Source organism: Ciconia boyciana, chromosome 9, assembly GCF_034638445.1.
Source record: "Ciconia boyciana chromosome 9, ASM3463844v1, whole genome shotgun sequence".
NCBI lineage: Eukaryota > Metazoa > Chordata > Aves > Ciconiiformes > Ciconiidae > Ciconia > Ciconia boyciana.
Window position 1 is genome coordinate 30,304,329 of NC_132942.1, and position 17,038 is coordinate 30,321,366.

The following is a 17,038-nucleotide window of genomic DNA, read 5'->3' on the forward strand; positions in this document are numbered from 1 at the left end:
CACACGAGAAGAGAGAATAACTTCAGTTTGAAGCTTCCCAAGTTGTTTTACTAAGAAAAAGATGGTACTGTTTTTGCAACTGTAAAAAAAAAAAAAAAAAAAAGAATTATGGCAGGAAATTCTGATCCTTTGGAAGTTTCATGAACTAAACAAAGCTTTTCCCTCTCGCATCTGCGACCTACTTGGTCCTGAAGCAGTTTTGAACAAGATTGTAACTAAGGTAAAGGAAAGACACAGAGAGCCCAATCCTCTCTTTCCCCCTCACAATTGTATTTTTTTTTTTAATATTTATTTTAAAAGCAACGCTGACACTCTACAAGATGGGGAATCCAACAGCTTCCCAAATTAACTTTCAATTTTAAGATTAATATCCCACGAGCTTAATAAAATAATTTTTAGATTACTATTACCATCTACATGTGTTCAATAACGAAGCAGGAACAACAGCAGACACCATAAAAATTGCAAATTATTTTCCCACCTACAAACTCAAGCAAAACCAAACATTAGAGTAGTGAAGGGAACTGTAAATATTAAGTACCTGCTGAGGTCCTCTTCCTACCACCTGGGCCTCTGTAGCAGACAAATTCTTTTAATATTTGCTAGGTTTTAAGCTACTGAAAAAACACCTAACTGCATCTGCAGGTGATTTAATAGGCAGTTAAGTTTCATGGTGACTGATACATCAGACCTCATAAGAAACTAAAATTGTGCATAATAAAGCAAACAATTTTCAAAAGCCTCAGAGACTTTGACCATCACTTTTTATATTCTTAGTTACTGAACCATATCAATATATTATAGGTCACACAATAACCGTATTTTGAGCCACATATGCCCTATGGGAGCTTTAAAATGAAATATCCTAAAAGATGTCCGTATTAGTAACCTGACAAAACCAGGAAAGCTTAAGGAGCTGGGGTTTTGATATCACACATTTTTCTTCAGTTCAGTTCACCCGTCTGAAATACATCTTCACAGACCATCTTTTCACAGTTTACCTAAAAACAGACATACAGAAAAAACAGGTATTCCACTGCCATATGATTACTAAACATCACTAAAAATTAGGATATCTACCGTATAAACAGTTTCCTAAGATGCAAATGGAGAATTTAACTTTGCAGAGAGCTAGGCAAATGAGATTTATTTCTGTCCCTTTCCATTATAGCCCAAGTGTTTATTACCACTCCCCAGCTTCCCAGCGACAAGGTCTGTTATAACAGGATTACACAAGCCTCCCTAATCCATCTAAGGCAAAGTTAGCCAAGTTAAATCCCACCACCTTCATCAGCTCAGCTAAAGCAGCCAACTTGTCCCAAGTACAGCGGGAAGCCTTAAGAGGACCCCTCGAGGACGGCAGCAGCAGTCACTTCCACCCACATGGCAAGGGGCAACAAGAGGCCCATGGAAGAAACACCTTCAACTGGCATATCTACATCCAGAAGACTACCTCCGGCAACCAAGCAACATTTGAGTAGCTTTCGGTATTTACGCAAGAACAGCTTGACCTTTCTGACTAGCATTTGTCGTCTGCTGAGTAATTCACAGAACTGCCTTTTAGGATCGAGGCAGGGCAAAATTTTCACAGATACGTAAATTATTCAGGAACCCAGATCCTGTTTTCAGGACTAATGTCTTTCAGGATTAATCTAATCACTCTGATACTGAGTTTGAAAACAATTTTCTGAATGGAGTTGGTTTCTTCACTTCAACAATTTATGGTGGACTGATTATGCACATTTCTTCAAATGCTGTGGAGTAAAAAAAGATGCCACTAAATTTACAAGACCTATGATTTCTATCCTGTGCAAATATTTGAAAGTGTACAGCATAGTCCCCTCTTTCTTCCTCTCAATCAACACCCATGCCCCCAAACCCCTCAAATTAATGTAGTTTTTTATTTATGTTCTGGATTTAACATTAACTTATGGGTTTAACTGCATCATAAAAGGCACTAAAATAGCACTGCCTTATGGAAATGGCCAAAGTATAGTAGAGACATATTAAAACACAGGAGGAAGAAGCAATGTGGGCAGTTCTTTTCAATGACTTAAGTTATCTCCATCTTTTCAGGTTTTTATTTATTTTATAGATCCTTTGCTTCAATCAGGACGAATGCTATCTTCTTTAAACTGATTCAAGTTATTTCTAATTAAAACTCCCAAGCACATTCTTTAGTCAAGAAGTAACGTAAGAGACTCTTTTTTCCTATCAAGGTAGAAATGAGCATCTTTTGTCTGTTTATAAATTGCAATGTGTGCTTTGTCTACCTAAAATACACTCAGATGTACCAGAATTTTTCCTACAGAAATTGGCCTTTTAAGAGGAAAAAAAGTCCTACTGAACTTTAATTATAAATCAGATGTTTGAATTAGTCCTACCAATAAGCAATCTAAGTATAACTGCAACTGATCCATTGGCTTTTAAACCCATGCCACATGCATACTCAGTCTTGCTCTCTATTTTTACAGCATTTCCAGAAAAAACATCAAATGCCAACTGAAAAGACCATTTTGAGAGGTACCCTTACTTCCCATTGCTTTTTTTTTTTTAATCATACTGTACATAAAAACAATCTAGCTGAATCACTACATGTGTGGGAATAGCCTTCTATTTCTTCCCTGGAAAGTATCTACGTAACGTCCCTCCTTCCCATCTCTGTAAGCAAGTGCTATGAGAGTCTGCTGCTTCTCTTCTCCCAGGCAATGGGTTGCCGAAGTAAGGCATGCATTTTGCTAACAGAGGAGGAGGAAAAAAAAAAAAAGAGAGAGAGAAACTGCTACCTCAACTGAGCTGAAAGAAGAAGTACTAACAAAAGAACAAGATGAAGCAGGGGAGAAAGGTTTTGTGCTGGAAAAACAAAGTGGGAAGAGCAGAGATGGGAAATAGCTGTTTTATTTCATAATTACAAAAAGGCTTCAACTCTAGTAATATGTAATTATCTTGAAACACACCAGTAATTCCAACAAGTGAGCTAAAGAAATACTACCATGACATTTTTCTTTAGCTCACTTGTAGAAAAGTATTAGTCTGTTGGAACAGTTACATATACAAACCAGCTATGCAGTTTGGAACCTCATAATTTAAAATACAGATATATATTTTTAAAAGCCTTTAAGTTTAAAGTGCAACTGTTAGCATGCAGTTCGTACATTCTGTAATTTCAACTTGAGGTCAATTTCCAAACAGCTAAAACCACAGAGAAGTTAAAGATACCTATTTCCTATAGTGGGGAATTCGTAGTTCCTCAGCCTGCCAATTCCCCTTGCTTAAAAAGCTCTCACTCAAAAAGACCAAACAACAGTTGATAAGTTTTTTTAAACAAGAGCTTAACAAGAAGTAAAAGTAACTATCAGTATCAGCAGTAGTTCAATTTATATTACTTGAACTTTCCCCATAACACAGTAATGTTTGGGTTTGTGTTAGGATTGTAACAAAAGCTATAGCCAGCAAACCCCTGCAATGCTTGCGAGCAGGTCTGACCCCTTCTGTACCCGCGCAACAGGTAGGTGAAGGGAGTTTAAAAAAAAGTGTATTAGATCAGTTTTGCAAATATCACCAGTGGTGTTACTATTAAACCAGAACAGAGGGATAGAGCAGGTCAGCTAATATGCCTTTCTGTTTGTCTTCATAAAGCCAGGCAGGCTATCCGGACGGTTCTTTATATATCACTAGTATATTGCTACTATTTTGTTAGTGTAGTAAATATTATCACATAAACAAACATTCTGTGGCCTGCCAATAAATGACACCGCATGCTATCCGGGCAGAGGCGAGACTAACACTCCCTGCAGGCTGACAGGCACTTCCAATGGATAACGTGTGCTTGGAAAAAAAATCTCCATCTGAAGACTCCGATCAGAGCTGAAAACTCGCAGCACAGACCTTTGTCACCACGTAAATGGCTGCATGTGCAGCAGGTCACCCAACATGAAGGCAGGCAAGCCTCGCACGGGGCTCAAAACAGGGTTTTCTGACACAGAAGAGAGTGGAGAAAAGTCCTCTACTTTCACACACAGAGCAGGTTCTGCCTGGCAAATACTATTCTTGTTTATGACTTGATAAATTATTTGACTTGAAAGATTAGTTAAATGAAAGGAAGGAGAGCAATGTAATTAGTAACTCTCATCTCCTTCCATCAGAGTTGATTTAAACTTTCAAATGTCCACCCCAAATAAACCCACACCAGTCCCTGAGAAGGAAGGGAGACACTACCACAATCCCAGGCCTACGCTGGTCACCTCAAAGCCAAATCAAAAAGGTGTTTAAGGTCTGAGTTCCTACTGACAGCCAGCACTGCTTACACACTTGTCCCTGCAAATTAGTAACACACACCCGGAGTGCACTGTGCTAACTCCAGAAAGCCACCTCGCGCCCATCCGTGCAGCAAGCCTGCTTTTTAGCTGCTAAGTAGGCAGAAGAGCCAAGAACAGAATAAAACTGTAAACATCTCTGCTTCAGTAACACATTAGATCAAACTTAAAATAATTTAATATAAAAATATGAATTCCAATAACTAGCCACAGTTGCAGTTTGTTAATACCTTTTCAGCTCCAGCATAAGAACATTTTCAAATTAAATATGAAGTGCCAGTATGCCACCTGGAAAGGCAATGCAGATTCCTCAAGCTTTCCAACATTTTCTAACATTCACAGTTTTGGGTGGCTTTTTTTTTTTTTTTTGGAGAGGAGAGATTCTGCACAGCATTTTGGAACATTCAAGGAATATACAAGTGAGCCACAAGTCACTTTGGTCGCATCTCCTATATTAGAAGTATTCAAAACTTCTTATGAAAAGATTTGAAATTAGCACTTAGTATTAAAACCACAAGGTTTTAAGTTTGTGTGTTAAATTTATATTCTTCGAGCAAAAGGGACAGTGACCCCAACTCACCTGTTTAGCACATGTTCAGAACGAACCAGCTTATCACCCATTTATTACTTGTTACTGCACTTTGGTGACACTCTGCCACAACATTAATACAAGTTTAGATGCACCGCTGTCATATTCAGGCAAAATTCAAATCCCAGAAGTAGCTGACCCTCTCACTTCCAAATGCTCAAAAGTGACTGGAGCAGGTGCATTTTGAAGGAGGGGGAGGAGGAACAACAATCACACATACTATGGCAAGGTACAAAGAACATTTCAGGTAACTTTTTACTTTGATGATTTGTTATCTTAAGGGTGTGCACAGTGAACTATGTTCAGATTAAACAATGCAGTATTCATTTTGGGACTCATGATGCAGTAATACGCTCCCTTAAAGGTATATATTAGAAACTATTTGTTCATATTCTGGTTTGTTCTCTTGTGCTCAGATACTCCCACTTGCAAGGCAGGATGCATGGGTACCAGAAAAAACATGGGCCAGGAGCAACAGCACTCAACCTGCAAAATACTTTGGAGCGTCACCAGCCTCCTCTTGCTCTGCTTATCACTCTGGGCTAGAAAGCTACAAACAATAACTGTCAAAAAAGGACAATGCCTAAACAGATCACAGAAAAAATGTTTCCTGAGGTCACCTCTATTAGCCCAGTGATAAAGACGCACACTCAAGAGCTTCAATGTCAGGAACTGGAAGAAATGCTTCCTCCTCCAACGTAGGTGACTGGTCTCACCCTTCAAAGTATCTGGAGAAGCCTGTCTCTGACTAACTCTGTGGATCAAATCATGGGTTTTATCTTCTTCTTTCCCCTGAAGCTTCAGCTAGTACATCTGTCAGAAAACTACCAATATAAGCCGAGAAAATACTTCACTGAAATACGTTCCATGAGTCCAAAATCTTAAAATTCAGAGGCACCAATATATGCTGAAAGACGACTTACAAAAGATTTAATGCAACTATGTCAATTGCTGGGTTCTGCTTGGACATAAGGACAAAAGAATCAGCACACGGTGAAAAAAAGGGACTTCTAATGGTTTGAGAGTTAAATCCACACAATTGACCTAATATCATATACGTGAATGCTGGAACCCACTCTAGGATAGGACGTCTCCGGCATGGTGCACCTCCTCACGCCATCCACTTGTTGTGCATTAACACATTTGTGCGCTATCTTCCGACAAATGTAGGAAATGGAGAGCAAGGGCCTGTGCAGAGCTCTCAGAAACCCACTCCAGATTCATCCAACTCACTTACTGAAACCACTCCCTCCTCAAAATAATTTCAATAATAATTTAAAGATTAAGCAAATGTGTCTAGTGTACCAAAAAAGTGAGTAGAAGATGCAGCAGTGGAGACCAGCTATCAGAGAAGCGTAAGAGGGTCACTGCGAGCTCTACAAACTGCTGAATCAATAGCAACTAGAAAGAGCATGTTTCAGCATGCCTAAAGCAGGTACGCTTCAGAGGAGCAAAGGCTGAAGTGAACTATTCCAGCACATAATGTTCAGTGACTTAATGCCTACAGGCAAATACCACATTATACAAGAAACGAGAGAGGAAGTTTGTTATTACACAGTTATTCTCTTCGTTTGCTCCAAGGTGCTGTTATGCCGGGAGCTGACACTGCTGCTTACTGCCATTGAAACATTATCTTTTACCACCTGTATATGCCCTGTCACATTTGGCCAAGTTGTAACAAGAGCAGCTTCAGAAGATCACTAGTTAATTCAAATCTGTATAGATTTTAGCTAAGAAAACTGTTGCAGCTGATATATAACGTAATTACAAGACAGCAACAAAAGCACGACAGTCCTTTCTGCCTCATCTCAACAACTATCCCATAAGAGGAAATCCAACAGCTCGACAAGGCAAACTTCTCTTCCACCTGATGTTGGAAGCAGAGGTACTTGTAAAGAAGCTGCTTACCTCAAATAACAAACTAGCTCTTCAAGGGAGAAATCAACATGAAAATTTTCTCCTGTGAGTACCTGCCAAGTATGACTACTACAAGGAAAAATCCCCATGGGTGAATGAGCGTAAGACACTGAGTCCAAAACACAACCAAAAGGCTAAGTAAATAGAAGATCCTCAAGCACATGAGTTGAATCACCCAAATAAAGAAGAGTGTGACATAACAAAACAAAAATTAAATAAAATAAACTATCAGGACCTCATTTTTTCAGCCTGGCTCAACATTGACCCAAGATTGTGTGATGTGCAATCATGATCATTATTCAGATCAAGATATGATCTTCACTGCGCTATGTTTAACTCAATACTTTAACTGACAGTTGTGGAAAGCTTGCCAACCAGTAGTACCTCTGAATACATAAGAGAGAAAGCTGTTGTGCAAAGTGCAAGTCCAGAGTAAAACTTCACACAATTTTCAAAAACGATACGCATGCTTATTTTAGATTAAAGCCAAAATCTCACTGAGGGAGAAGGGGGAGGAATGTACATGCATATAAAGGAGTATGCTTTTTGTAACAATCCCTTTGAAATGAAACAAACAAAAAAACCCAAAACCAGAACAAAAAAAAACCTTTTGCTTTTTGTAATACATAAGAAAATATCAGCTGTTCCTAAAGTAACAGAGGAAGTTAATAGCTTTAAAATGAACACAGTAAGACAAAGACTTAAGAAAAGAAGAAAGTTATGTTATCACACTTCCTCAGTCTAGATCAATCACAACATCAAGAGGTCAGGCAAGGTCAACAAACTTTGATTAAGGACTCGGTATCTTCAGACTACACACTGACACATAACAGTAAGATCAACACCTTAGTCATCAGACTACAGCAAGATGTTCCTGCATGCTGTATTTTAGCGGTATTCTTACTCTAATTACAGTATGACATTATTTGAAGGGCTTATCTATACTTGATATTTGTGGCAGGTTAATGCAAATTCTTTCAGATTTTACTGGGTCCATAAACAAAGTAATTGTAAGAAAGCATGTGACACTTTAAATGTGTGTACTTAAATCTACACTAAGTGAAGGTGATCAGCCAATGTTCCTACTCACCTACACACCTCTTCCTCTACTACCCTCATCGTCCTGATTTGGAAGTTTCTGAAGGACTTTAATGCTTGCATTTGCCTATTGGTATATCCCATTACTTGTAGAATCACAACACTATTTCCTCCATGCTGTCTAACAACATTTTGGATATAGTGTTGGCTATTTCCCCCCTAATAAATCATGCCGACAAGATGGAAGAGTGGAGATGCACAGACACTTACTTTGATCCTAAGCCTCTGCTTATTTGAGCCTCTGCTACCATTGTTTTCCAGTAAAAATCCCATAAAATGCAATGCAAAAAAAATATTGCAAGATGTATACAATGCAGTATGGTGAGGGAGAATTCCACACCGTAAAGCCTTCTCAAGCAGTTGTAGCAAGACTGTGCCTCTTTAGCTGCACATCACTTTTGAATAATTCAGATGTAGTTCTCACACCATGGAGGACATTACGAGACTATCAGAGAGGCTGATCTGAAATGGGAGCTGCCAAATAATCTTAATTGTCACCACAGGAGGAAAAAAATTAACAGATGTTGCTGATGTACCAGCATAAGACACCCTCAGACCCAGTCATGCAGCCAGTTTATCCTCACACTGAGCTGATGTCCTAGAACTGCCGTGGAGCAGCTGCCTCCTACCTGTAAACCTACCCTCAGAGCTTCGTGGCCCCAGAGGTGGCCATGGTAGACAATCAGCTCATGAGCTGTGCTGCTCAGTCTCACACAAATTTTGTGACACAGCTTTAAGGGTCAGAACGATAACCATCAGGGACAGCTAGTATTAAAAGACCTATACTGAATGCAGCAATACTAATACACTAATTGCATGATTATGATACAACACGAGTATCACCAACACAAAGTTACTGAAAAGATTTAAACAGGCTCTAAACATATGTAGGAGAGGGTTTTGTACAAGCTTACAGATGACTTCTGCTGCCTCGATCCACATCTATCTCTTGCTTTGACATCATAAGTTCACAGTATTCCTGGAAAAAATTCCTGCTGTGTTATCTATTGTAGGTTAAAGTTACAAAATGATTAAAGTTCAAATTGATCCTTCTGTAAAGCTATTTGCAGCCTAGGAAAAAATACCTGAAGCCTGCATCCAGTTCACTAGTTTTCCTCTCTTTTTCTTGCTTATAGGAATATTTTCCTTAGCCCAAATTTCTAGGCAAAGGGACAGAAAGCAATATTCAAATATGACCGACATCTTGAGCACTCTTTGGCAATTCATCCAAAAAGATAATACAAAAAGACAAACGCTCATAATTTAAGAAATCCTAGCATGTTCAAATAATGAATTAGCATGCAAACTGCTCGCTAAGAGCAGCAATAGTATTTATTTGCTTATAATATGTATTACGCAAGATTTTCACCGGTTATGTTGCTGTATCACTACCAGCACACATACCTCTCCACACAATACCTCACCTGGCTCTGGGACGCATTCTGCTACTGCTGCCAGTTCCAACATCCAGCAAAGAGCATACAAACCACTGTTTTACATCACATGCAACATAAACAAAACACTTTGAAGCAAAAGTCACCTCTTTAATTTTGGGCGCACACATTATTTTGGAGCACATACCCCTATACAGAGATGTATTCTGAACAACCAAATTACGAGGTCAATAAAAAGAAATATGAAGTATTATATTATTGCCTATTTTGAAAGCAAGGTTACATACACAACTTCTCAAAACTGCATTTCAAAGTTTTGCAAATTCCCAAAGTAAAAAACAGACCTCATACTCCAACTTTAAATAAAGTTAATATAAGCTGCCCAGGAACAAAGTATAACAGTAAGATGGATTAAAAAAAACTGAAGGAGAGAAAAACACAACAATATGCTTTCACAATACAGGTCCTCATCTATTTGCTAGGACCAACAACACAATCTCAGTATAAGGTCAGTTTTAGGAAGCCTAACAGTTTGCCAATTAAAAAATAAGAGCCACAACCCTGACACAGTTTAATATAATACGAATAAAGATTCAGGGTGAGATCCTCTTTTTTCAACTGCATACTGCTACAGAAAGCATGTATCAGCTCTTGGGAATCAGCAAGCACACAAGAGGGAATGACCTACTCTTCCTATTACTTAATATAGACATCCCTACCTACCAAAAAAAGTCCGCCAAACTTCTCTTCCTTATATAGCCACTCCAAGGTAAGTAGGTGCTCAAGTCCCAAACAGAAGATAAGAATTGGAGAAAACAAAACAGTTCACAAGAATACATTCACATGCTGTTTCCTTGCACGTGTAGAAACCAGCAGGCCTCTGAAGTCCTCCTTAAATTGTTTAAACAAAACATGCCAAAATGTTGGCACCATTCCAAAATTCTGCAAGAGCAAACAATACCGTTATATAATATTTACAGTATATTTCCTAAAGGTTTCCTCAAACCGCCTTTAGTCTAACATCATCATCCCCTAGTAAACTTGTTTCTCTCTCCCAACCCCTCCAAAAGAAGTAATTTCTTACTACAGGAGGCTGTGGGGAAATATCCGATTTCACTTTCATAAAACCCAGATGACCGCCTTCAAGAGCTGCACAAGCTGTCACAAGGGTACTGCCAGAACTGTGCTGTGGCATGACTCAGGACGAGACAGAGAGCGACGGCAGATCTTATCAGATGGATACAAGAAAAGGATTTGCACTCTAGTCACATCCTTTCACCTCTACCTTAGAGCTTACATATGCAGCTACAGTGAGGAGAGAGTACTGTTCTAAGAGGCTTTTTTGGGGAGGAAGCAGATTTATGTCTATGAATTTTTCCTGAATAATTCATTTTTACGCATGACATACACAGTGAATTCAACGGCAACCTGCACTTTAACATATATGTCTTCACTAATCCAAAACGCATGCAACTGGTCTTAACAGAAGATACATTTAGAAGTCATGCATGCACCTCGTTGTTTCACCAGAAGTCAGATGTCTGTGCACAAAAGTCCTTGTTTCACTTACGTGAAGCATTTCTATGTATCGAGTAATGCAACAGCAAATCAAGCACCACCCATGCATTTAAGCACTTAAGAGTACATGATGAAAAACACCACAGCTGATTAGGATTTTATCAGATTTGCTGAAGTGAGGCGTTCAGTCTGGCTAGATGTTTTGCTGCACATACTCGATCATGCACATACTCTATCATACACATACTCGATCTCAAAGGTCTTTTCCAACCTAAATGATTCTGTGATTGCATACTTGCTCTGCTCACTCTACACCCAGCTCTTCCTGTTCACACTCCAACCCACGTGGAGATCATGCTACTGTGGCTGACACCATGCAAGGGACTGAGGAAGTAAGAGGTAAAGAGACAGAGGGTAAGTTATCTCAGGCAGATGGCTGTGCTACTGTAGCTACATGTCCTCTGGTCAGCTCAGAGCCTGTGGAAAATGAGCTTGCACCTGCCTTAACGTACTTAGCTTCTTTCAGAAAAGATATTAAAAGACCTGAGAAGTTGACAAATTTGACATGAAAAAAATCATAACAGAACTTCTGTAGGAAAGACTTATGGCTTTAAGCTATTTTCTTCCTAAAGTAGTCATGATTTTATTTCATGGTATCCTCTGTAATCCTGGGCAACATGCTGGGAACCCTTACATCAAATAAGCTGAAGTCTGCCCAATTCTGTACCGACCAATTCAGCAGCCTGCGACCATGTGCACATCCATGTGCACACCCCTCCTCTGGGGGTCACAGGATTCTCTCCCATTCATGTTGAAGTTTCCATTAGTACTTCAAAACACTGTGCATTCAATATTTCCTACTTAGCCCAGTTTCCTCCTCAGGAGTACCTATTACTGATTTCCCTCCTTAAACTCACACATTAGTTGGGTTCTTCTTGCCTTTGGCTGCAGATTCCTGTGAAAACTACCTTCTGCATCCTTAAGTTTTGCTACCAAGTACTCTGTCAAGACAAATCCAATTAAACTCTTTAAAGGTATGTTACGTGTTAAGTCAACAGTAACATCATATACAGGCTGTAAACTTTTCACTCATTTTCTGTGCTTTCTGTTCTTTTTAGCACCCCTGTCTGTTGACAAAGTCCCCAGAGGATGCAAGAGAGACAAGCTGAATCTGACTGGTGCAAAGCAACTTGCAGGCAGCACTAGACAGTTGATTTACAGGGATATTTCAGAAGCCACGAAGTTAAGAGTGCCAGAACAAAGTAGAGTACCTGTAATGCAAACATCTATATTATTAATAGAACTGCAAGTCTGAAAACTTAGAATAAGGGAAAATATTAAAGATAGTCCAGAATACAACGTATACAATAGCACCTCTAACTCTGTGGGAGTAAAAACTGGCCATGTGTTGAATTGTCAGTATTTCAGCATTGGCGAATGTTAGCAAATATTGTGTATGCTTTATAAGAAATCTGTCTTGAAATCAAAACCAATACCGTTGTGGGTTATTTTTTAATTACTTGGTTATCTCTTGGTACGTATAAACAGCATTAACTAAGAAAGTATGTTTCTCAATAAAAATAGAAAACCTGAAAAGAAAAAACTCAAAGATTTGACTGAACAGATACTTAGCTTTTAACCAAAACCTCTACTATTTCAACATGTTTAACTTACCTAAATCTTTAGACAGCTAGTTACACACTGTCATGTGTTTACATAAACTGTCCAACTAGCTAAAAATTATTGGACTGTTTTTCCAGACAGCTGATCAATATAATTGCGTATTCAGAGCTGGTTTTGCACAGCCATACACACAAGTGACATCCTTGCAATGGAAAAATGAATGCCACATGTCAGCTTTCAACTGTGTTTGCCAGCAAGTCAGGCCTAATCTTTCTGAAAACGGGACTGTTCCACAACACTGTCGTATCCAAAAGACTCAAAATTTAAAGTGATTCACTGAACAAAATTACAGGATGGTATATAGGGAAAAGTGTCAAGCTTTTACTATTTTTTCCACAATTTGCATTGAAACAATTAGGGAAGAAAAAGGTACCTGTTAACACACAAGTAATGCTGTAATAGAACTGCAGGTATCTTTTTTCCCCAATAACTGTTAGAACTAGTCAATACAAATTTGGGAATTCATGTTGGAAATAATTAATTTAAAATATTTACTTTACCAACAACCTCATTTGCTAGGTTACAAACCCCTCTATCCATCATTACTGTCCGGGGTCTGAAGACCCAAGACAGATGCCTTACAAGACAGTTATTAAAAATAAACTTATATGAGGGAGTGATGGCAGCACCTTAGTGCACACCATAGGCAGTTATACAGGAAGCTTCAGGCGGCCTTGCCAGCAGCCAGTCGGTCACACTGCAACCTTCACAAGACCTAAGCATTTTCTATGCTTTCCTAAGAGGCTTCAGCTCCTTTTAGAAATTGTTTTCACAATTTTTTATTCAAGATTTGTTAACCAACTGTCTCTAAATGTCTTTGGAATAAATAGCTTTTTAGAAGCAAACATCACTCACTTCCATAATTTAGGAAAAGCAATGTAGGGGTATATCTTAGAGACACTCTACCTTACTCTGCTTTGAACAACGGAAATAGCTAAAACAGAATCTCAGCATCATGTAAATATATGCCACAAACTAGACAGTCAAGCCAAACGTAGACCAACATATTTGAGTACTTTTTGATACTATTAAAAAAAAAAAGTCCACAATGTGCTTCCACTTGGGAGTTTGAAACTGATTCAACTGAAATTCTACTCTAGCAATAGACATCATGTTGAATACTTTGATACTGCTGCTGTTGTTATTATTATATTAATCTCTTGCTGAAGCTCACCCTTTTTCCGCCCCTATATCTTCAATACAGGGAAAAAGTTTATGGATTTACGAGACAGAGAGAGAGAGGAAGACTCTTCTAAAAATGTTCCTCAACCTTCAAGTAAATAAGTGACAAGCTAGAAGATAAACAGAGTCCAAAAACTAACTTACAAAAAATCAGTACTTGGTATGTTTTGCACACATTACTTTTAAGTCTTGTGAAGAAAGTTATGGAAGGTTCCAACATACAGTGACTACAGAACTTAAAATAGCACACTTCTGCAGTGTCATTTTATGAATTATTATAACCCCAGCAGTAAAGGTAACATAGGAGCTGGCAAGAAAATAGGGAGCCAGAGGTGGTAAGAGTTTGTCTTCCAAAGTGACCAGCAAATTTGAATAGTCATTTTGACAAACCTTACAGAACAGCGATTTCGGAAGGCAAAGAGGTCAACACTTTCTGGTGGGAGGAGGCTGAAGGACCCTTAGGTGCAAGGTGGGCACACAAAAACTGATGCATCTAAATCATTACTGATTTCTAAAATGAGCTCTTCCTGGCCTTCAACTGTCACCATACACCTCTGCCATCTGAACTCTGGAACGAAGCCAGACTTGTTTGTAAAGGAGCAGGATTGGAAAGGGTATTACACCTGCATACACCACATGAGAAATCCATACTTAACAAGTCAAATACACGTCAACGTGCTCTTGCTGCGGGGAGGAGGAGCATGCTTTGGGTCAAGGCAAAGGTTATATTTTGAAAAGCATGAACTTTAAAAAAAAAAAGGCCACAGAAGTTACCAAATGGCTTTTATCCAGGGCATCACCCATATCAAAAGCAATCGCTGTGTTTAAAAAAAGGGAGGAGGGAGGGCTCAAAACAGTTTTCAGCTAAACACGACAGAAGATGCGTGTTTGCCTGCCCTCGATCTCTGTGGGCTCGTGCAACGCCAACCGATGAGACCTAAGCTAACACAAACACACTATGAACAAAATACTCAGATCAGCACACACATTCCACAGTCAGAGCTCCATGAAAACCATTAATAATCCCATACTGAAATCCATAATGCTCTATACACGCACACAAGTTTATTTCTGAGAGCGGGTGCCAGCATGTGTGCATACCTTCTCTCTCAGGTCTTAGAAACCACACTCCCTGTGTAATTACCTAGTCTATGTGCTTCCTTTTAAGAGCAGCAGACTATTAATTTTTTTAAGTTACAGTTCCTACTATGTATTTGGTCCACATGTAGCACAAAGCTTTACAAGTGTGCTTGACAGTGGCTGCGGAGGGCAGGCGTGCAGGACCTGCACAGCTGACAGTGTGCTGCCTGCTGTCCTCCGTCCTCCCCCCAGCTCAGCCGTCCTGAGCGACAGCCGAGCGAAGAGCCTCATCCAGCCCCGCAGCATGTGCGTGAGCAGCAATGGTATTAGAGGTCTCAACAACAACAAAAACCAGCAGAGCCGCAAAGCGAGCAGCAGGGTGACAGCAGAACACCTGTGTTTGAGGAGCAAAGCGCGTTACCGGGCGAGGAGCGTGTAACACGCCCCACGTGCACACGCGGTGACAGCAGAAGAGCCTGCGAGGAGCTCCCGTCCCCTGCGGATAGGCGTGCCCGCACCATTAGCATGCACCCGGGCACCCGCGGCAGGCGCTGCCCCCGCCGCCGCCAAACGCGTTTATTCCCCCCTCCCCCGAGGAGTCGCCGCCCCGGCCGGCCGCGCAGCCCAGCCCGACGCCGCTCGCCCCGGAGGGCGGGACGGTCAGCACCGCGGTGCACGAGGGGCTGCCCCGCCTTAGGCCCCTCCCCGGCGGCCCGCGCCGCGCCGGGGACTGACAGCCGGAGCAGCGGCCCGGCGCCCGCTGCCCCCGTCTCCCCCCGCCGGCGGCGAGCGGTGCCCCGCGGGCCCGGCCCGGCGGCCCTGCGCCACCCGCCGGCGCCGGGGCCTGGGCCGCGCCCCGCCGCCGCGCCTCAGGTGCCGCGGCCCAGCGCCCCCCGCCGCCGCCGCCCCGCTGCCCGGCCCCGGCGTGCGGCCGCCGCTCCCCGCGCCGGCCCCGGGGCGGGGAGGGCCGCGGCTCCCGCCTCCTCCGGAGGCCGGGCCGGGCCCAGGCCCGGCGCTGGCCGCTGCCCGGCGCCCCCTCGCCCGCCCTCCGGCCCGGCGCCGCGGCCGCTCACCCCACGACTCCCTGGCTGTAGTTCCTCTTCTTCCAGGGGGTGCCGGTGTAGAGCGGCTCGGCCAGGCCGGCCTGGGCCCGGGCGGCCGGCTCGTCCCCCAGGGCGGGGGCCCGGCCCTGCCCGGGGGGCCCCAGCAGGAGGCTGTAGTTGAGCCCGAAGGTGCTGGCCTTGTTGTCGCGCTTCCTCTTGTTGCTGGCGGCCGCGGCGGCGGCGGCGGGCGGCCCCCCCCGCGCGGGCCGGGCCCAGGCGGCGGCCCCCGGGGGCGGCGAGGCCTGGTGGTGGCTGCGGTTGTGCTGGTTGTTGGCGCTCTCGAGCGGCAGGAAGTCGGGCTGGGGGTCGGCGCGGGGGGCGCGGTACATGCCGGGCGGGGAGGCCGGGCCGGCCCCGGCGGGGGCGCTCTGCTGCTGCTGCTGCTGCTGCTGCTCCTGCTGCTGGAAGTAGAGGTTGCGGACCCCCTGCGTGGTCTCCCAGATCTGCATCCACAGGCGGTTCGAGGGGCCGAGCTGCTCTGGCTGGAACCAGGCGATCCGGGGATCCATCAAACGGGGACCCACCCCGGCTGCCTCCGCTCCCCGCGCCGCGCCGGCCGCCGACGCCGAGACCCTGTCACCGGGTCCCAGCGCTAATGGCGGCTCCTATGGAAGGGCAGCTCCGCGCCTGCCTGCTCGCTGCCGTCGCTCCACAGCCCCCGCCCCTCCTGGCGAGCGCGGCGAGGCGGGGCCCGGCTGGGCCGCCGGCACACGGGCCGCGCGCAATAAAGGGGGGCGGCGGCGGCCGGCCCGGCCAGGCGGCGCCCCTGGCGGGCCCCGGCCTCTCCCCCGGCCCGGCTCCCGCCGCCCCGAGCCCGGGCTTCCCTGGCGCCTCTGCCGCCGTGCCGGGGCGCCGGGGAGCGGAGCCCCGGCGGCTCTCGGGCCAGAGCGGCGGCTCCTCTCACGGCGGAACCGTCCAGGTCGCGGGGCGGCCCGGCCCGCAGGCGCGGGGCAGGCTGCAGGGAAACCCGCCGGCGGAGCCCGCCGGCCCCGCGCTGCAGGGGTGCGGGGCAGCGGCAGGGAGGGGCCGCGCTCGGGGAACGAACTCTCGTCCCGGCTCCCCCAGCTGCAGGTGCAGCCAGGAGCGGCCGGGGGCCGCAGGCGGAGGCCCCGGCGGGCAGCAGGGGGCAGCACCGCCGGCGGGGGAGGCCCCGGCTGG

At 43.8% G+C, this 17,038-nt stretch overlaps 1 protein-coding gene across 2 annotated transcripts in view; it reads right to left on the reverse strand.

Annotated features, from left to right (window-relative positions):
• The window catches only part of TENT4B (terminal nucleotidyltransferase 4B), a 44,993-nt gene extending 28,446 nt beyond the window's left edge, over nucleotides 1–16,547 (reverse strand). Inside the window, exon 1 of one of the 2 annotated variants that reach the window (XM_072872704.1) lies at nucleotides 15,851–16,547. In XM_072872704.1, the coding sequence (XP_072728805.1) occupies nucleotides 15,851–16,389 (539 nt within the window). In that variant the 5' untranslated portion in view covers nucleotides 16,390–16,547. The remainder of the gene's footprint in view (nucleotides 1–15,850) is intronic. The other variant, XM_072872703.1, reaches the window with a different exon arrangement.
• Nucleotides 16,548–17,038: the final 491 nt, after the last annotated feature.